The sequence below is a fragment of the Carassius auratus genome, chromosome 39 (assembly GCF_003368295.1).
Source record: "Carassius auratus strain Wakin chromosome 39, ASM336829v1, whole genome shotgun sequence".
In the NCBI taxonomy this organism is placed as follows: Eukaryota; Metazoa; Chordata; class Actinopteri; order Cypriniformes; family Cyprinidae; genus Carassius; species Carassius auratus.
The window spans coordinates 8,430,768-8,453,350 of NC_039281.1; the positions used below are offsets into that span (position 1 = coordinate 8,430,768).

Genomic DNA, 22,583 nt, shown 5'->3' on the forward strand with positions numbered 1-22,583 from the left:
GAACACCAGAGATGTTATTATCTGCACTGCTGCATTGATCCAACTAATTTGCCAGCATCTTTGGCATGTGTTGTGCTCAAAACACAGCTCGCCACACCAGGAGGTGCTAAATCCAAGACTGTAGGAGTGTGATTTGTGTTCATTCATGCGATAGAACAGAACTTCTGGCATCCGTTGTGTTGAAAAGCCTAAGAGTGCACGACAAGACAAATTCCGCTGCTTTACTAATGCAGTCTTTCGCTTGAGGGATGAGACCTCAGTCAGCCCTGCTGGTGTTGTCATTACTATTATTGATTCTCATTTATTCCAGCTGTGAATACTGCGGTGTCGCCCATTGGCTGGTGTTAAGCGACTCAAATGCTTCACAGCTGAGGCGACTGTCAACTTCAGCTCAGTGTGGATGGGATCAATGAAGCACGGAGAGAAAGATGGGCTGACATGAGAGACTGGACATGTGATGTTCCAGAGGAAATGAGATTGACTTAATTTGCCTTTTGTTTGTTTTCTTGCGGCGAGAAAACCTTCCTCATCTGGACTCATTTTCATGAGGGCAATTAAGTTTAATTTACATTTCCTGTAGAGTACAGAATCATTTTGAGGGATGTTTAGTCTGTCATCTTGTTTGTTGTATCTTGGAAATTAGTTATTTGTCTTATTTCATGTCATGCATCCTGTGTTTTGGAATCCGTATCTGATTTCTTTCAGCAGCTCTTGTAGTCGTTCGCACCCGTATATATTACGCCGGCTGTCCTTTTGTGTTCAACCTCCAAATCCCCTTCTGCCTCCAGCCTGCTGTTGTTTGTTTTCACGGGCATCATGGGAGTGATATTCTTCCTTAATATTTTCTCATAAGAGGAGAAGTGGGTTTCTGACCAGATGTTAAACACCGCTTTAGCAGCTCATCCATCTATTTACAAATGGAGGACCTGGGGATAAAGTGCTGACTTACCCATGTGGTCGTTCTCCCCAGCCCTTAGAAGGTTTAAAAGACTTTTTCTTAATAAATCTGCTCAGTTTGTTTCTTTCATCTCTATATCTGGAGACCCTCAGAATGAATTGATCTCTAAACCAAGCCTAATTAAACAGGCTGGTATAAATATAGCATCTGCTCTCAGTTTAAAAGCATCTGGTTTACAAGAATGATTGAAAAGTTTTTCATGCCTGAAAAGAAGTTCAGCAGCGAAAGTCCAGCCAGATGGAGAGACAGGGTGGGAAGTGGACATGGTGTGTGCCGAATTGATGCACTTGATCTGGACAAGCCATCCTGTGTCCCAGAGTGTTATTATGAAGTCTAGAAGACCGTAGGGTCTTACATTTACTTAAATGTACATGCAGAGATTGTTTTCTGCATTAACTGTGGTCCGAGATGCTGAAAACACAGACTCTTGAGCTGCTCGTGTGTAAATGAACGCAGTGCTACCTTTCACTCTGAAACATGCATTACAACAGTCTATACTTTTAGTAATTAAATCGCAACATTTTGCGTTATGATAAATGCACTAAACCATGTCAGGATGAGGGTCTACGTAATTAATGGGTGATGAAAATATTAATAATAATACAAGTAAATTTTAAACAATTAATAAAACAATTGAATAGGCACAACATTCAGCTTCCTCAATGGGAAACACACATCAATAATACTTGGCATTGTGATAGTTTCGCTGATAGCCTACCACAAGATGTTATAAAGATGAAATACACAGTTCACAGTAACTCGTGCAACATCCCGTGAGGGGAAACACAAAGAATTGCTTTATTTAATGTATCCACTCAAGTCAGAGGTTTTGGTCCCTGATGCGCTCTGAGTCTTTGTGTGAACTTAAGGGAGACCGTAAACGGATTAAAGAAGGAAACGTTCTCCTCTTTACACAGCCACATTTCCCTGTTGCATTGTGGGTAGAAGAGCACAGAGGTGATAATTTTCCTCCCTCAAACAGTTTGTCTTGTCTTGTTTATAAGCACACACCGGTCCTCTCCCAAACCAAGACCCGGAGCCCCGATGGGGAGGCGGGAACACATTGTGTTTAAATCACAGTGGTACATTTTAATGGTAATGTGATTGAGAAGCGAAGAATGAGCCGTTTCATCACACCACACCTGATGTGAGACTTTTAAAATTCCTCTGTAAACACATTAGCGCATCACTTGTGTTGGGTTACAGATAGAGAAACATTCATCAGATCAGTTGCATCTACACATCCATGAATGCATGAGTCTCGTTCGGTGTCAGAGACCGCCGGCTGCCTGCGAGTCCCCAACTCAGAATCACTCCAGATTCTGCGTGCTAGAAAGTCACATCTATCGCTCCTCATCTTCCACTTCATCTCTCTCTCCCTCTCTTTCAGAGATAAGAGAGTGTTGTGCAAGTTCTCCTGCTGCTGACTGTGATCTGCATCCGTCTTTCTCCTCTGTGGCCTTCACGAGCAGGAACAGTAATACTCATTTAAATCTCATCAGCAGCTCTATTGAAGCATTTCCATCAGCAGCAAGAGAACAGTGTCAGAGCCAGAAAGAAACCTAATGCCTTTTTTGTCTGCCTCTCCTAATCACTTTTATTTTCTGTCTCTTTTGGGATGCTGCTTGCGATCAGGTATTCAGATCTTCAGACTGAATTTAGCTTCACCTACCTTTCACTCTTACTCAGCAGAACTGGATGTTCTTTCATTTATTGACTTTTCCCTGCTTTTTCCAGAATATATATATCCCTTGCCCGCACTGTTAGTGTTAATGCGCCCGCTCTGTCATGGATGGTAATTTCCTCTTGGTGCGTACAAAAAAAAAAAAAGTCCAACACGGAAAGAAGAAACCTTTATAAGAGATATATATGCTTTATGCGCCTGGAGAGCTGTCGGGGGTTATTTACAATGCATAATTATTATAATTATAACTGCTGAAGAAGTGTCATGTTTTTCAAAAACATTATTTAGATTTAAAATAACTGTTTCGTGTTGTACTATGTTCCTGTTTCGATGCTGAATATTCAGCATCATTCCTTCAGTCTTCAGTGTCACATGATCTCTCAGAAATCATTCTAATATGATGATTTGCTGCTAAAAATTTATGATTTTCTAAAGTTGAAAGTTTTTGGGTAAACTGTTATTGGTTTTGAACATAAAGCATTTATTTGAAATAGAAATATTTTAAATATTATACAGTAAGTGTATTTTCTGTCACTTTCTTTTCACTTTTGATCAATGCATCCTTGTTGAGTCTTTTGAACAGTGGTAAATTATACTTTTTCTACAATTATTTTGTTTTGTGACTCCTAAGTGTTCATGGTGACTTTAAATCTTTTTTTTCTTTCAGATATTTTTTTTTAATCGATCTGTGAACACCTACTGTATGAGTGATGATGCAAATCAATGTCTGAAACAAAAGAAACAAGAGTAAACCGATCCGAGTTACTGAATCTAACTCCCTAAATCTGTGAATGAAATCATCACCAAAATGTCATATTCAGTATTAGCAGCTGATGTCACTGACAGGCCTGATCTGGACTGAATAAATCATTACAGAACATCTTCATCTTATTTCATTGACAGCTTGTTAGATGCCAAGGACTTCTCGCTCCTTCAGTCACACATGCAGCATCAGCCGGAGCGAGAGAGAGCTTGATGGGCTGTTCGGCACTGTTTAAATTAGTTTACAGCCACACATACTTTTTTCTGTCTCTTCTCGTTCTTTCATTCTGCAGCGCTGCTTTTCCGTCACAGATTTCATATCCAACTTTACTTTTGTGCTTTTTTCCCACTTTGCCTCCTCCTCCGATCAGATCCTGTTTGGTATCTCGTGCACATAAGCAGTGTGATGTTGGAGAGGTTGTGCGCTGCAGAGGGCAGATGTGGCAGATCATGGCGCTACGCGTTTTGAACCATGCTCTCTGAACTCAGACGTCTGTTTTTCTGTCTCTCTCTCTGTATCTCTCTCCTCATTTGGGATATGCAGTGACAGCCCCCCAGCCCCACACTTCTGTATCCTTCAGGCAAATAATGCAGAGCAAAACTATGTAAACCGAGAGGCTTTATGAATATTTCATGAAACCAGCCCAGCATGCATATCTCAGACATCACTCTGTATTCCACACAGCACGTAATGCACGCTGCTGAAGTTACCAACATACTAGAAACTTTTAAGAACTTACTTTGTAAGATGGACACTAAAAAACTACATTTAAAGAACTGAAAATGTTTGCTTTCATTATAATCTATTTATTATATCATATTGTTGAATGCTTAATCTGTATCTGCCATGTAATAGCTGGGAAAAGCTGATAATGCAATTGATTTAAATCATACATCTTTAGGATATTTGCAATCTTGTCGATTTTATTATCTTGGTGTGTAGTTTTCTTTTTTGTTGTCTTTCTCATCATGTCTAGAATGCAAATAGAGGGAGTCCTTAGGTATTGATTGCTGTCGCAAGAACATTTCCTAATTTAGCATCAGAACCTGCAGTCGATTTCTGTAATGGGATTCACAGAGGGGTTAATAAAGAATGAGTGTGTGTGTGTGTGTGTGTGTGTGTGTGTATAATCCTGTCTTTGTGGCTGTCAGAGCAGAAATATGCCGTCATTGAAATGAAGCTGCACCATTAAATTAGTCTTAAAGGGCCATTTCTGTCCTCACTTCATGAATCATTCTCTAGCAGGCCAGACAGAAACATAGGAAACTTTTCATCAGTTCTCACTCACTTTAGCTTCGTTTAGTCACTGTTTTGGTTAGCGCTCTTACTGTTCCTTGACCATACACAGCTAATAGTGCACATTAAAACACGAGGAGCGCTCTTAAGAAAGGGGAAAACAATTCTGAGTAAATTTCTCTGCTGCTTAAATAGGATCACATTTAAGGAGGGTTTTTATTTAGTAATTATAAGATGATTTATCCCTGATTTTTCCCTCGGGGATGATGATCTTAATAAAATCTTGTAGTGTGTGATGCGCCACGATTTTCAGATCTTGTAGTGTGTGCGTGTTTAAGATTTAATAAAGAAAATCTGCAGAGATTCTCCTCATGTGTGCTACAACCAGATTTCATAATGGTTAGGATTTTACAACTCCTGTAGTCTGAACTCGGCTAAAGATATATGCAAGAGGATTTTGTAGTGTGCATGAGGCTTTGTAGTAACTAGTAAACATCTAAGATGCCGTAGAACAAGGTTTTTTTTACATTTTTGTAGCCAAGGGCTCTTAAATATGTGAGGCACCTCCTTCTTTACAGTAAATGCAATGACAGGCCCCATGATTTAAAGACCCATTTTTACACAACCAATATAACAAATAGACACTGTAAATTTCTACAGTGAAAGTAAAGTTTTTATTATTATTATTTTTTAATTAAGAAGGACACATAAAATAAATATATATATATTTTTTAATTATTTAAATTGATGAACGAATATATACATTCAACATTTTCCCAAAATTAAATATGGCTTTTATAAAAAATTTAAAAAAAATTCAACTAGAGCCATCAGTAGACCAAAATAACGAGTTAATCACATGCTTTCTGACTAGGGTGACCACCTACTAATAAGCCCAAGGGGGGACAAGGGGTATGTTTCTGAGGGACAATGTGGGACACCCCATGGGCAGACTCACTGATAGTGGTTTACCCATTTCTAGCACATCCCACCTTACATGGGATATTAATAATGCCCTATTCCCCTAAACATGACAGAATCGACAAATGCACTTCCACTTACGATTTACTTTAGCTATTTAATTTTATTTATTTTTCATTACAATTTATTCACTTTAAGAATAAATTACTGCTCATATACAGCATTCGCGTTGAACAAGAGTGAATTAATTGTCCAGGGTTTTTTTTTTTTCTCTCATGTTTTTGTAATTTTTGGAAAAACCAGAATGCGCATCAACAGAAACGTTTTTTTTTTTTTTTTTTTTCAGCGAACCGTGCCATCCCTATTACCTCAATAATCAATCAATTACAGCCTAAAACAATCATGCCCGAGCAGATGGATACACCGGCCCCGCGTCTAAATCAGTTGTATGGTCTGGGTTTCAGTCTAAAAGAGTTGCGTCAAGCATAAATGTCTCGTCTGTTTCGGGAGGTGCGCGCGCAGTCAGCGGAGGCTCGCACCTCCCAACTCGCACCGGAGGCTCGCACCTTTTTTTTATCAGATTTTGAAAAATCTTCGCGATCGACTTAAAATGCTTCCAAGATCGACGGGTTGGTGACTCCAGATATAGATGAGCGACCAACTTTGATTACAACTTTGAGTTTTAAACATATATAACATTACATTTTACATTTAAGTAAAGTGCTCCCATATCTTCCCACAGCTAAATCACCAACAAACAAAAAAAATGGGGTTGATCATATTCCACATCTGTCAGGCAGATTTTTCTTGACTAAATAGTTTTCTATATGAACTCTTGAGACTATGGTCACAGGACATACAGACTTCACCAATTGATCTGTTCTTTCCTTCTGCAGGTCTGAATCCGCTGTCCTTTGACCCTGCCACAAACAACGAACCCCTGCAGTTCAACAGCTCCAATGGTCCTCTGGGCTCTGACTGTCCTCTGGAAAACGGAACAGAAAACAGCAAAAAGAGGAAGAGACCCAACCTTCCCCCAGGTACACTTAATGATTTCCTCTCGCCTCAGACCACGCTCTGCAGTCGTTAACTGCACTCACATCGTTATTTCTGCCATTGCGCTTTTCCTGACCTTTGAATGTGGGAGGTGAATACCTGGAGGTCCTGCATTCTGAGAGAAGCTCGCTTCAAATCACTGCCTTCATTAAAACCTCAGAACCGAAACCTCGGGTTATTTCCTCTTTTCAAGTTGCTTTGATCTCATAATTTGACATAAACATTGAGGTTAACAGAATAATTAAAATATGCATTTTTTTTCTTGTTTAGCATTTTAAAATCCTTATTTATGACCACATGACTCAAGGCTGGTGGATTTCATATGACAATCACCTGCATAATGATGGTTCAACTATTTTTTTTTTATGTGGGTTTTGACCTTCTGGGTCTGTAAGCCGCTTAATAATTGTACATTTCAGGCATCACGTGTTTCCGGATATGTTGTTCTTTGTAAATATTGTCTCCATTTGAAGTCTGCCGCTCTTGCTCTGATCTCCAGGCACTTGATGGTCACTGCCGCCGTTCATGACTTGAAGTGACTCTGATTAGGGATAAATGGCAGCAAGTGACGGTGAGCAGAGCTTCTCGTCGTCGTATATGCTCAGAGAATTGATGCAAATGGAAGTGAAATGGGTTCGTATTGTGTTCTGGTCATGGTGAAGAGCTGCTTGTGCAGATCAAAGCTAGCCAGCGAGTTTTAGATCAAAGCGTCCAAGCGCTAATCTAATCTGCTCATTTCAGAACACTTTTTACTTTCGTGCAAGGACGTCGTTTGAGAAAGGCTTAGATGAGCTGTATTCACCATACACCGAATATTGACACTCCGGAGTCCGGCTGCTGAAATGGAGGAAATTAAAATGTTTTATTGTTCTGCTGAGGTTGAAGAAGAGCTTTTCAGATATAGTAGTGCTGTGGTGCTCATTCAGACGACATGGGTTTGAATCCAACCTTCTGTAAGAAGTTGTAGGACATTGTAGTCTCAATTTGATTTGAATCTGGCTCGCGACATTCCCTGATCTTGCCTCTTGCTCTCTTATTACTCTCTCGAGACTCCTCTAAATAAAATTAAAAGACTAAAAACAGGACACTCTAGTAAGTCTGAGTCATGGCTTTATAGAAAGCTGAGGTGCTCATTCAGACAATTTGAGTTCTAATCTGGCTCACAGCATTCCCAGATCTTGTTCCTATTACGATTCTCATTTAAATGAAAATGGCGAAATGCTAAAAATAGGACGTTATAGAATGTTGGAGCCATGGCTTAACGGAAGTGCTTGTGCAGATAATTTGAGTTCAAATCTGGCTCGCAACATTCCCTGATCTTTCTCCTCTTATTATTTTCTCTACTGCCCTTTAAATGTAAAAATGCATTTGCATTTTCAGTAAGCCTTTCTGCTGATTTTGTTCAGACCAATTGGAAAATCGATCCATATTTTTACGAATTACGCAGGATCGACAATAAGCTAATGCTAATGCGTTATAAAAAATCGAAACATTTAAGACACTAAGATATGTTATTAGATTAATATCATACTTGATTGATAATAATAGTTAATTAATGTAATTGATACTTTTGATGCTTTTCTTAAAACTAGTTTAAAGGCTGAAATGTAAAGTTTATAATTTGTGAAACTTTTGTGAAAACCTGTAAATCTAGCATTTTACAGTCATTTAACGGTTTAATATGTTACCATAGAAGTGGTTTAGAAAGGAGGGGTGCTCTTGAAGTTTGAGTTCTTATCTGGCTTGCAACATCTCCTGATATTACTGTTGTTATTATTATAAATATAAATGCCAAAAGACTAAAAACGGGACACTGTAATATATGAGATCTGAGGTGCTCATGCAGACAATATAAGTTCTGCAACACTTTTATTACTCATTCTAATCTCTTAAATAAAAGCACCAAAAATAAGACTTTTGTAGTATGAGAACACTAATATTAGTTCAACTCATTGGGAAGCATGCAGTTTTCTTCTCAGTTACACAGTGCAATTAGCACCTGGCTGAATCATGTTGTCTCGAGTCTTACAATGCCTTACAATCGCTTCGCAGCTGCTCTAAATAGTTGTACTGTACATGTCTGCTTAGCAACTGGGAGCTGCCTAATGGGGTTTCTTTTTGAACAACGCCAGCAGTTTTCCTTCCCGGCCTGTCATTATGCCGTGCTCTTATCCGCCGTGACCGTGCCTGATCAATCCGCTCCCTGATGGAAACACATCTAAATGATGAAAATTTGCAGCATCTGGAGCATAATGCATTCAGCCGCTCTGATGTCCTCTGGCAACACAAGACAGAGTCGCTCCTCTGAGGAGTGGAGCTAATGCAGGGGCGTGGACTAATTACCAGCCATGCAGATTTACTCTCGTTAAAGCACTATAATGGATAGATTCATCTCATTAGCGCTGGCACTCCATTAGACGTCCAGCCCCCTCCACTAGTGTTGATGTTACTGGATAACGAATGCACTGCAGAGAGCGAGCGAGTGGGTGAGAATCGCCACGCTCGTAGAGGACAGTAAACCGGTTGTTTACAGCACGACCTGAACTCTTCGTCGTTGTAATCGGGAGATATTTAACTAGTACGCCATACTTGATGCAAGTGTTTAATGAACTAAATAGAACCAAATTTCAATTGATTTGATACTGTCAAAACATCCTAGGGTTGTGGATACATCCAATGTTTTTTTTGGTAACACTTTAGAATAAGGTTCCATTAGTTAATGTTAGTTAACTACTTTCGTTAACATGAACTAAGCAAGAACAATCCTTCTACAGCATTTATAAGTCTTAGTCCATGTTAATTTCAACATTTACTAATGCATTATTTAAATCAAAAGTTGTGCTTGTTAACATTAGTTAATGCACTGTGAATTACCATGAACTAACAATGAATAACTGTATTTTCATTAACTAACATTAACGAAGATGAATAAATACAGTAATAAATGTATTATTCATTGTTTGTTCATGTTAATTAATACATTAACTAACATTAACTAATGGAACCTTATTCTAAAGTGTTACCTTTTTTTTTCTGCGATTGTATATTGCAATGTGAAAAAAAAATGACACCGCAATTTAATAGCTAAATATAACCCATCAAAAAAGGTTGGGAACCACACTAAATGATAACTCAATGCTACCTCTGTTCTGTGATGCAACCAATTTGAACGACTTACCTCTGATATATATCAGTGGGTCATAAACCAGCTTTGTATAGCAATTTATTCTCTTTTCAGTATTGCTAATGACTTGCCGCAATGGTTTTGTGTCTTAATGAATCATGGGAAGACATTTCCTTCATATTTCAGTGTAATTCTGTACAGCAGTATGTTGTACAGGTTTGAGTCTGTTAGTCACCGCTGCTTTATACAGTAGCTGAGAACGGCTGTCAGATGCAGAGGTTTATATGTGCTGCTGCTGCTGCTGGAGACACTCAAGTCATGGTGTTGTCAGGTGCTTTCACACGCACACACACACACACACACACACACGCACGCACGCGCGCGCACACACACACACACACACACACACACACACACACACGCACACACACACACACACACACACACACACTGTTCTTGCAGTTGTATTAGCAGTGTTAAATTCAGACGAGAAAGAGCATGAGCCAGTTAAGCAAATTTGCACTGAACAGTCAGATTCTAATTATCAGTCTTTCTTAATTAGTGTAGTTCAGGTTGATTAAAATAGCTAGGAATTTTTTGTCAATTTTTATCAATAAACGTGGGCAGGTAATTGTGAGTAAAATAACAGAGAATATTATCTGGAACAGTGTAATTTTAGTAGTATTTAGTAGTATTTAGTAGAGTTGGGTCCGAGTCCACCTTTGTCGAGTACGAGTCAAGACCAAGTCCACAAACATCGAGCCCAAGTCCGAGTCCGAGTCCAAAAGGGGCCGAGTTGGACTCAAGTCCGAGTTCTTAAAGGCCGAGTCCGAGTCGAGTCCGCCCGAGTCCAGAAAGTAATTAAATTAAAAAAGAGTATAAATTGGTATTGTACATTTTTACATTCTATTAATATTTTAACCTTTCAACCCATTAAACCAATGGCAATATAAAAATGTAATAAAAAAAATACCACTGTTACATCTAGTCATTGCCATTGAACATTTTTATTTTATGTAAACAGAACTAGTTTCCTATCAAAAAAGTTTTCAAAGGTTTTATTGTATTACAAGTGCATGAAAATACAAATGAACCTATTTTATTATTGTATCACACTATATTGTCCTCCAGTTAAAGATGACATTTCAGTTATTTAATGCCTCTCCCCCACATTTGACAGAGGTAAAGTGCAGCCAATGAGGAGATCCTTAATGATGACATTATGAATTTCTTGTTGTCTTGGAGAACTTGCATCATAAAGTTGCATTGCTTGTTTGGTCAGTTCTGGTCTTGCAAATCCTGCAATGCTGAGTTGTGCAGCATCTGTTGGTTGCTGCTGCTGTCTTTGGTAGTCGGTTGCATCGATTTTCGGATCACCAGTACACTGAACCGAAAACCGTTTCTTTCGGAGGCGTCCGATTTGAGAACCGATGAACTGATGATACTGCGCATGCGTGTAATTTTTCAAGTATTTTGTTAAACATCGGAAAGTGTGATAAAACTATAAATATATATATATAGGCTATATATATATACTTTTTTTTTTTAAGATAGGGGCTACATGTTTCTAATCTATTGTAGATTATGTATGGGCCAAAGGGGTTTTCAGGGAAGTTGGACAATAATTAAGACTCTAAAGACTCCATGTTTAATATGAATAAGGGATGATTTATGAAATATCTGTACTGTATTTATAGTTAATGATGACAGATTCACAAACTGAGTTTGTAGTAAACAGAACATGAACACGAGTAGAGCAGCTGATGATACTGCGCAACATGTGCAGCATGTGTCCTGATATTTTATCCTACCCTGTCAGATTTTCCTACCCGGGTTTTGAGCGATTCTCGTTCTCGAGTCAAGAACCGGTTGTATCAGTTTTCAGATCATCAGTAAACTGAACCGAAAACCGTTTCTTTCGGACGCGTCCGATTCGAGAACCGAGGAGCTGATGATACTGCGCATTCTTGATTCAGCATGAAGAATGACTCACACAGCGCGTCTGAACCGAACTGATTCTTTTGGTGATTGATTCTGAACTGATTTTGTGCTAATGTAATGAGTGCGGGTAAACCGAGGGCTTGAATGAAGGGCAATCTGACGAAACGTAAGTTCATTTAATAACAAATACATCGCAATTGATTATGTATCCGGTGAACTGTTTTTTTTTTCAACCGGTTTATTGAATCAAACCGTCCGAAAGAACCGGTTCGCGTAAAAGAATCGAGCTTCCCATCACTAATCCACATTGATATCCAGTGAGTGGTGCGTGTGTTTCGTCTGCAAGCAGGAGACTTCTGCCTGCCGGTGTGGTGCAGTAAAATGACAGAAGGGGAGACATTCATTAATTTATCATTTCAATTTTATGCTGGTTTTATTGTTACACATGAGGTGGACTCGACTGTACTCGGAATATTTTCTGAGTCCAAAATGTTCAAGTCCGTGTCAAGTCCGAGTACAAATTCATCCGAGTGCGTGACAAGTCCGAGTTCATTCAAAATTGGACTCGAGTCCGGACTCGAGTCCGAGTCCAAGTTCGAGTACCCCAACTCTAGTATTTAGTATATATATATATTTTAGTATATATATATATATTTTTTTTTTTTTATATATCGCCCAGCCCTAAATCAAATGCATTCTTAAATGTGACAGGCCAACCTTTTGACCTTTAGTAATATTTTTAAGTTGTTTAAAATTGTACTTGTGATATAAATATTTGCTTATATCACCCACTCCTACATTATGTACGAGCTGCTTGGCCGCAGCTCTGATAAACTGAAATGTTTTGACTGTAAAAGATTTCATGCCTCAGAGATCTTTTTAGGAATACATTAAAAATGCATTTTTTTTTTCACCTCAAAGTATTTTCTTCAGGCCAGTAGACATAAATCAGGGGTTATATCAGGCAGCAAATGTTTTTATTTTTATGTTTGAGGATGTAGCAAGTGGCATGATATATGCAGTGAGTCACGCTGCTTTGCTGTAACCCTTCGGCACCATTAGCCCACAGTAAGTGGTGCTTGAGAAGTGCGCCGTGAAACTCTATTGATTGGTGTTGAAGAGGGGAGGTGCAGATGAGCCTCTGCCTCTCACCCAAACATGATTGAGACAAAAGACAAGGGAAGCAGCACTACAGTAAGCCATGTGTGTGGGAGTCATGCTCGGTAAAGGTTAGCTGCCCCGTCTGGCTTATTGTTCCTGTGTGTGTGTGTGTGTGTGTGTGTGTGTGTGTGTGTGTTTGTGTGTGTGTGTGTGTGTGTGTGTGTGTGTGTTCATTGTGGATGAGGACAGATCTCTCTCTGTCTGTGATTTTACTGATTTCTTGAGTGCCTGTGTGGAGGTGTTTGTGGGTAGGATGGGCATCTGTGTGTGTGTGTGTGTGTGTGTGTGTGGATGCTGGTGTTGTTGGTTTATGAGAGAGGTGTTCACAGCACCACTGTTATCTCTCAGCAGTTTTGTCTTGTGTTTACAAAAGTAATTATAGTAATGTAGATATATTTTAAGATATATGTTTATGAAAGCGAAACTGAAAGTGAAGTGACTTAGCCAAGTATGATGTCCAGTACTTGGGATTTGTGCTCTGCATTTTTCTCCTTCCAAGTGCATACACACAGTAGTGAACTCACACACACACGCACACACACACACCTGGAACAGTGGGCAGCCATATTGCTGCAATCCCTACCAGTATTTCTACCCTACCGAAACTCGAACCCGCAACCTTTAACTCTCTAACCATTGGGCCACGACAGCCCACTGTGAAACACTGTGAAAGAACTGCAGACGGTTTGTGAGTTGGTATAAACATAATAATTAAATCATTAAAATGTAAAACTGAAATCAATAAAAAAAAATATCTAAATAAAACACTACATTTTTGCACACTGCTCCGGCTGTGTGTGGTCACGACTCATTGCTGTGTGTGTGTGCACTTGAATAGGTGAAATACTAATTCTAAGCATAAAGCCTACTAAATATTGCTACATTCAAGCTTAAAAAAAGAAGTGCAATAAAGTTGATTCAGGATATATTCTCTGAAGACATCTTAATTTCTGATCACATTTTGCAAAAAGCAAATTTGAGGACATGGACTAATAGATGTGATCACACCCTAACTATGATGCTCTCCAGCTGTTGACAGTACAAACCATTAAATTATAGATATACAGCATTACTGTTGATTCTGATATTTTCACCATATAGGCCATAATGGGGTGTCCCGCAGAGGAAACTGTGTCTGTGACTCAGTTCTGGCACAAGCCGCTCACCGACAGCAGTTCAATCAATCAGTCTGGTTCCTGAAGCTCACACACTGCATCTCAAGACGTTCTCCCCGCAGGGAGCGTCAGTATTGATCTCAAACGCCTCTGTCATTTCTTTTCTGCATGTTTGTTTGGCTTGTTTGTGTAGTGGTGTGTGATTGGGACGTGATGAAAGGCTGTGTGTCTGAAGGAATCCCACCCTGTGGTGACGGGGACTCGACTCTCAGCTGTCTCTGTTCAGCGTGCCACATGAAAGAAGTCAATGATTCAATCTACATAACAAGCTGTGAAAAGTTTTCTGTCGGTGCACCTCAGGGGTCCAGGACATCAGTTAGCGCTGCCCTTTCCATCACATTTCATCTTGTTTGGATGTGTACGCATTACCCGTACGTCTGATTCGTGATGTCTTTCCAGCAGTTAACACAGTGTTTATGGCGGCTAATGTAAATCTAATAAAAGTTACTGCAGTAGGAGCAAATAATGATCAATTCGAAAAAGAAATGTTGCTATTGGGACAAGTCAAAATGCTCCAAAGGAGCTCTTTAGCCACTTTTCATGAGCCAAAAAGATTATAAAGGATTAAATTCAATCAGACGTTTATGGCCCAATGGTCATTTTATTAATTCTCAAATTTGTTTTATTTCTCTTATTAATCAGAATGGATTAAATCAGATAAATGCATTTATTTCAACCATAATAGTGTCCTTTAAAATGTAAAATGTCTTTTTATTTTTATTTTTTTGTCTTAAAACTTTGTTTAAATTTTTTTCTGGATTTTATCATTTAATACAAATTTATTATTAAAACAGTGATATTTAAATTAATGCACAAAACTGTAACAATTTAATTCATCTTTTAAACTTTATCAAATTAAATTTAAACAATTTTTGGGAAACAAAGTGCTGCACAACAGAGGTTAACTTTTTAAATGATGTGAACATTCTGTGAATGGAAAACCGTAATATTTTCTGATATTCCTAAAAAATACAGTTATTAATATTAACCTGTATGAATATTATTCTATATATTATTATATTATATATATTATTATTCTGCTTTAAAATAATAATATATTTGTCATAATTTCTTCAAGTTAAACTAAACTTTTATTTTGACAGGTTGTAGTCAATAAGCTGTAGTGAAGATTTCTATGTATTTGATGATAGTTTTTCTCAAATTAAATGGTGAGATGCTGGTGAAATGATTCTCAGAGCAGCTCTGGAGATGATGCATATCTGGTCATGTCTTCATATCGTGAGAAAACACCAGGAGCATCACGCGAGCTACAGTTTGTTCTGTAGTAAACGGAACTGCTTTATTCATTCACACAGAGACATGCAGAACTTTCTATTTAAAAAGACTTTCAGTGGTTTAATATACAGTAAATTCGTACTCCCTCCTCGTTGTCCCCATTGCAGAACTCATAAGACCCTACATGCTCAGTTTCATGTTGACTTTAAATCTTCATTCAAGGCCAAGAGTCAATTAGTCATGGCAGCTCTTCAGAAGTGTGAAGTCTTTATGGAAATACTTCACGTGGGTGTTGTGGATTGATAGCGTTCCATTGCCACCTCTTTCTGTAACTTTTCTAACTGTAGTACTTTGAGCATGATACTTTCATGCTTTCATTATTATATAGTAGTTGTCTATCATAGTAAGATCATTTTTTTCTTGCTTGTAAATCAGTAACATGTCATGTTTTCCAGCACTCGTCAGTATCAGAGTATCAGAATAAACGTCATCAGCACCGACCTGATGCCTGATGTCTAGATCATATAGGATTTCCTTTTATCCTCATCCTTACTTTTCTGCTGCACTACACTTGCATTTCAGACGCATTCATCAATGGTACTCTAATGAGAGTCCTTCTATCTCTTCCGTTCTTTGATTCTCAGGGTTTCATCCTCTCGCGGGGTAAGATAACTAATCTAGATATTCTGGAATGTGTGCATCTGTGATCTGAGAGAGCTCAACAAGTTATGGCTGACAGAAAGAAATGCTTTTCTGACTTTCTCCTTATCTGTCCAGTAGGCGCTTTCTGTGTATATAAAATCTAGTAGCATATTATTTTTCTCCTTATAAACACTTCTGCAGCTTTATAACTATTTGAAAAGACAATTTTTGACCTGAGCTTGAGAAAATAAGAAAGATTGAGCTGACAGACTGGGACCGAAAGCCTCTGGCTTTTGTAGGTCTTGTATAGATTGGAATTGGGGCGATCAGATTTGACTGTCTGTTTCCTATTGAAGTTGTTAAGCTGCAGTTTTGTCCTAATATTATTCATTAAGTGTACTTGGACGGCGGCAGCTCTTCCACTTCTCTGTGATGCTATCAGAAGTCCATTAGCATGCCTCTTTCTGATAGGCTGAAGGGTTTCAATGGCCTTAGTCAAGGACTTCCTACTAAAGTGCTTTGCATTTGCAGACCATTTGGTTCCCAGAAGCAAGAATATCCGCAAGCTTTTGCAACTCCCATCCCCATCACTGATGAAGCTTCTGATCAAGTCTAATTGGAGACAACATTTTGAAAAAGTTAGTTTAATTGATGGCATACATTGATCTGAGCAGGTTTCTCTTCCGTAGTGAGCCTCTCAGGATGTGAACCCTCAACTCTTCAATATGTGTGTGAGTCGAGCAGACGTCAGGTGGGCTTTAACTAGAGTTGATTAACAAGCCTGCTGGGTTTACTATAGATCTGATGTGTGTCCGTATGCAGTGTCAAGGCTCAGTCTATTGATGGGGATGTGCAGTGATGCTGCTGTCAATTACTCCTGCATCCAGATCTTCAGTAGATTGCTTCATTTGAACTAGGGGTTGACATCGTATTGATCATGAAAGTATAGAGGACAGGAAATGATAGAGAGACTGGCGCACAGCAAAGTCTGTATTCAACCCCAACCCCCCAGTAATTGTGGGGAAGTTGTAGCTCATTGGTTAGAAATTGTGACTCGTAATCCTAAAGTTGGGAGTTTGAGTCTCGGGCCGGCAGGGATTGGGAGTGAATGTACAGCACTCTCTCCACCAATGCTCAATATTGAAGACTGCTAGGTCACAACTCAATATGCACATTAACTTTGCTGTTCCTTTTGTGGATGGAATGGGATTGGCACACATAAGTCTTTATTCAAATCCATTTTTCCTAAATAAATACATGTTTTAGTATTTAGCTGCTAGGCTACAGGTCCAATGTTCATATCAACATTTTAGGCTCTTTAGAAATGTGGGAACCCTTCTACACAAACCAAAGAAAAGATAACGCTCAGAACAACCCAATAAAAACACAAATGCTCATTTTTCAATGTGGCAATGGCACTCTTTTTCTTTTACAGACGCAATGATCTGTGAGAGTGAATTGTACAGCTGAGCAAATGGTAAATGTCATCCTCATCTGTAATATCTGTGCCACATCTCTTGCCTGGCGAAGGATTATTCCATTTGCATCAGTCATCATTGCACATCCAGACATGAGTCGACGTCTCATCAAGCATGCAGCTTGAGGCCTCCACATACATATTAAATAATCGTTCTGTACAGCTGGCGAACAGACTCTCATCTAGAACCGTGAATTGCCACTGGTTAGGAATTAGAACGCTTGTGCTAACATGTAGCGCTGAAATGTCTTTTTATCACTCTGTCTGGCAGAATCTCTGCTTACATTTGGAGTGTGGTTTTTTTTTTTTTTACCGTGAGATTGCTGTTTTTGCCTCCCATGTATTAAATTTTAATGCATGCAAACTGAGATGCACAGGCTGCTCTGCTCTGTATTAGTTCCTTTATAGACTCTGAGCCGCTGCTGTGAAATCGCATGTCTGCTAGGTGTCCTGGACCAGAGCAAACTCATTAGCCCATTTTTAAGATGCCCTCCTTCTCTGAGAATTTCTCAGGAGTGAGTCTCAGCGGCGGCTGACTGATGGGCCTGGATGTAGGGGTTCAACTGTCCGGTCACTTTCTCAATAGCTGCTGTCACATGTGGCCCCTATTTTGGACAAGTGAATTGCAAGCTAGGATTGCTTTCCTCTTTCTGTCGAGTGTGGCTGCTAACCCGCATTGGGCAGACACCTCACACGGTCTGTCATGACAGCTACTAGACTCTCACCTGTGAGGAATCATCCGTTTCCAGTCAGACACATGGAGAAGGAAACGATGGATCACCCTTCACTGACTGCCTCGGTCTTCGGAGCTCACGCTCATTAATGTGTGTCTTCCTGTCCACTTGCAGCTGCGCTCAGCTCGTCACACCAGCTTGTGTCCCTCAACACATTCCTCACTAGTACATACTGTGTTACTGTATTCCTCTGCATTGGTGCAGTATATAATGGGGGGGGGTGTCAATCATATGCTGAAATGCATGACGTCTGATCTATTTTTCAACTGTTTCTGGCAAGAAACCACCCACTTAAACCGGCAGTTGTTTCATTGGAATATAGTATATAGTGCATACAGTTGTGACAAATATTTTGCTTTATTTTGTGTGCAGTATGCATCAGTATTATGTAGTTTTTGATTTAGTATTTATTTCTATTTTATCTTTAGTTTATCTTTTCAATTTAGCTTTCATTATTTTCTGATTTATTATGTACTAGGCCTATGTGTTGTTGTTTTTTCTTTCAGTTTTCATTTATTTATAAATTAAGTTATTTTAGTTTAGTGTTTTTAGGGCTGTCAAAATGTTTTTATTTAAAGATTGTTTTTTAATTATTTTATTTAAACTTACTTTTGGAATCCTGAAAATATAATATATAAAAATATATATTTTAACGTAGTTTTATTTTTTTCCCAGTTATATTACTTTTTAGGTCTTCAAACATAAAGTGAAAATGGCCATAAACTTACAACTTCAACCATTTGTTACAAACACAAGTGTCTTATATGACTGGAATCCTTTTGTTTTTTGTATTTTCGTTTTACCTACTAATGCAGGCTAGTCCTAGGTCATTCACCCAATCAGAAGCATTGATGCAACTGACATGAAAACTGTAATACAGTGTCTCTGTCAAAGGTGCCATCATTGTGCATCTTGAAAAACATGGCGACTCTTTTTCTTTCACATGTGCATTTAAAAATCTCAAAGCACTTGAACCCAAGACAATGTCTAGTTAAATAGTTGTTCACTTCCTCCAGGTGACTACTGAAGCTACAATGCAGATACCTAGCCGTAATACTAGTATATAATGCTAGTTACAGCACCCCAGACACATCAACATTTAATTAGTTTCTTAAAGCATGCTTATTGATCCACTATGGTGGGAACATTGAGGCAGAACATTAAAGTGTTATCAAAAACTTCAATTGGTTTCTAAATAATGTTCCCAGCGCTGAGAAGAAGAGGGTAGAGAAATGTCTCTGAGACCACATAGGACCAATTCTCTGGATCAGGCTGGATTGTGCAGTTTTGGGCCGGGATCGGTGGTGTGTAGTGTGGGATAAGCCACAGGTGGCAGCAGGAGTCCCGGATCCGTTGAGGACAGTTGTGTGTGTGTGTGTACTAAGGAAGGTTTGCTGCTTATTTCCAAAGATAATGGTTTACATAGCCATGATGAGACCATTATATTTCAGCCCTTGTTCATCCTTTCAGATGATCATGACAAATGTGTCACACGCCAGCTCTCGTTAATTTTAATTGGCAATTGCACCGCGGTTCACCTTCAACCAGATGTAGTGTCTTTGTCGATGATTGTGCACGATCTCTGGGAGGGGCCACAGACCCCACCGGCGGGGAGCTGCTTGAGAATGTAGGAAGACAGACTCCCTGTCTGACCTTCCCAACTTCAGATGCTATTTTCAGGCCTCCCTTTAATGATTCATGTCACTAGAGGTGTTGTTTGTTCCCAGAAAGGATATCTAGCCTGTTTTTCCCAGCCGTGCTTCTCTCCTCCTGCCCATTATCTATCAGCTTGGAAGCTTCATCCTCTTTGCGTTTGTCGGGACGTTTCCTCTAAGGCCACACCTCCCTGTCTCTCATGTCTGCTCTCACTGTCCCATATCCTAGTGCTCTGTTTTTGCCTCTGAATCATTCTGCAGATGAATAAAACAGAACGAGAGACTTTAATGGAACGTCTGTGTGTGTGTGTGTGTTATTATGCTCTGTGTTGTGTGTTGGGCAGAACTCATGGTTGCTGAGTGAGTGAGAGAATTGTAATGTAAATCGCTGCCCATTGTAAACACTGTGTGCTTGCTTCTGTCTAGTTCAATATGCTGCCTCCCAAATTAAACATCCCTCATATTTAGACTGAATTTATCTTCATGGGTTTTTAATGAATAGCTGAGGAGTTATGGGTAATACAGTGATGCTCACCATGAGCTGTTCAAACAGTGGGATGGATGGATGGATGGATGAATGGATGGATGGACGGATGGATGGATGGATGGATGAATAAATGGATGGATGGACAGATGGATGGATGGATGGACGGATGGATGGATGGACGGTTGGATGGATGGTAGAGTGGGTGCTTTGACAGATGGATGATAGATTGATCGATCACCACAAAAAGCTATTGTCCCCTGCTGATTTTCCAGGCTGTAAAGTCGTGAATGCACATACTTTGAGGAGATCAAAGACACCGAGCGGTGTATCTAACAGCATTAAAGAGCACAGCGCTCCTCTTTGAACAGGATGTAGCCATAGCAGTGGAATGACAGCATCTCTGTTAGCATTCCCATCTTTGTGCCTGTTCAGTCCCTCAGGCATTCAAGTATTACAATTTCCTTTTCTTTCCCGCCTTTCAGTGGTCTGCAATTGAACCTTCAATGTGTCCCAGAAGGGATTTGTGTGCCACAAAAGGGACTCAAGTCTCTGAAAAGACACGTTAACATGCTGGTCAAGTGCTGCTCAAAACAGATGTTTCTCTTGCCTCTCATCACTCAAGTAAAAACATGTAATAGTTACCTCAATCAAATGCTCCACTGTAGAAATGTTTTCTTTTTTTGTATTTACTGGAAACTTAAAATGTGTGGTCAGCAAGCAAGGCCCAAGTTTATGATGGTCGACTGATATATATTTGTATTATGCAACAGTTTGTTCTGGTCCTCAAATTTGATTGGCTGAGAGGAGTTCCCAGAGGGTCTGTTTGCTAGCAGTGGTTTATTGAAAACTAATCATCTTTTTGTTTGTTGTAAGTTGTACGTATGAGGTCTTTAACGCTTTGTTCTGATTTGAGCTACCCATTAGATATCAGTCTGTCAGTAAGTCACAGCGCTGGATCTGAAAACCTGTCATGCCTGAGGGAGATGGGCGATCAGAGATGTGTCAATCATCCAACTATCCTCATTCCTCATTTAAGAATCGCTCTCTCTCTCTCTCCGGCTCTCTGCTGTCTCATCACGTGACTCTGATATGAGCCGCGCTTGGCTCTGTTCCTCAAAATCAGGCGGACTGAAAAAGCTTGGCTCTTCTGTTTCTGCTGGAAACGCTGCATGCTTTTATCTCTGTGAGCCAATGAGTGGCTGGAGAGGGTGGAGTGTCAGTCAGGGTTGTGACACATCTCCGTCAAGCTTAATTTTAAGTGATGTGGCAGAACTAGGTCTGAGCCCATTGCCTCTGACAGCCACTTGACCGATCTCTGCGTCAAACGCCCCATCATTGCAAAGGCACATGCTCAATAGCTCTCGCAAGAGCGGCTTTGTCATTCACAGGCAGAGGCTCTGTGATCTGCATCTCTGCTTTTATACTTTCCCTCGTGTGCAGATATCCTCGAACTCAGCTGGACAGACCATTAACACACGCTAATGAGTGTTTGTCACTTCATCCTCGAGCCCCTGGAACGGCTGTCTGTCCACGGTGAAGAAAGGGATCATTGACTCCAGCGCTGATGGACAGATAGCAAGCGGAGACGACCCTCTGTTTTTTTTTTTTTTTTAGGGTCCAATGAAATACTTTTTTTCTCAAATTCTGTGTCTCTTAAAGAAATGTTCCATTTAAATAGATTAATTACATTTGAATAATAATATAAAAACATTTAAAAAACTTAACAACTTAATAATTTCTTTCTTTCTTTCTTTCTTTCTTTCTTTCCCAAAAATCGACTTTGTGTTATAATTCTTCTGGATTTAAAATTTTATACATATTTGTGTCCAAAAAATTAATTATTAATTAATTAAACCATTCCTTTCATCTGATCATGCAGACTTAATATTTCAATAGAGTTTTTGCAGTTTAATATTTACAGACACTAGTCAATATCACAATTTGTGTACAGCCCTACTTTTGATGTATTCATTCAAAACTTGACAAATTCTCTGACGTTCAGTATTTTACAGTAAATTCAGTTTTAATAACTGCATTCCTGTCTGAGTCTTCCTCGTGGTGTAAATCAAAATGCCCTAAGCTTCAGCCCAAAGCATCTAGAGGCACCATTATATCATTTATTAAACATCTTCCTGTTAAATAAATCAGAACCTCATGCACAGGGGTTTTGTCACTAATTGCACTAATTTATCTTTGATTCTGGGTTTTCAAAAGGACTTGTACTTCTCTCTAGTAAAGAGGGTTCGGTCTGTGTGATGAATGAGACGGAGGAGACACATGATTCTTGAGGACAGATAAGATGAGCTGGAGGTTACCGAGTTGCTGACATTTCC

At 39.3% G+C, this 22,583-nt stretch overlaps 1 protein-coding gene across 4 annotated transcripts in view; it reads left to right on the top strand.

Moving 5' to 3' along the window:
- The window catches only part of LOC113057865 (ecto-NOX disulfide-thiol exchanger 2-like), a 194,728-nt gene that overhangs the window by 87,861 nt on the left and 84,284 nt on the right, over nucleotides 1-22,583 (top strand). For all 4 annotated transcript variants that reach the window (XM_026225420.1, XM_026225417.1, XM_026225418.1 and 1 more), the window contains one exon: nucleotides 6,459-6,602. In XM_026225420.1, the coding sequence (XP_026081205.1) occupies nucleotides 6,459-6,602 (144 nt within the window). The remainder of the gene's footprint in view (nucleotides 1-6,458; nucleotides 6,603-22,583) is intronic.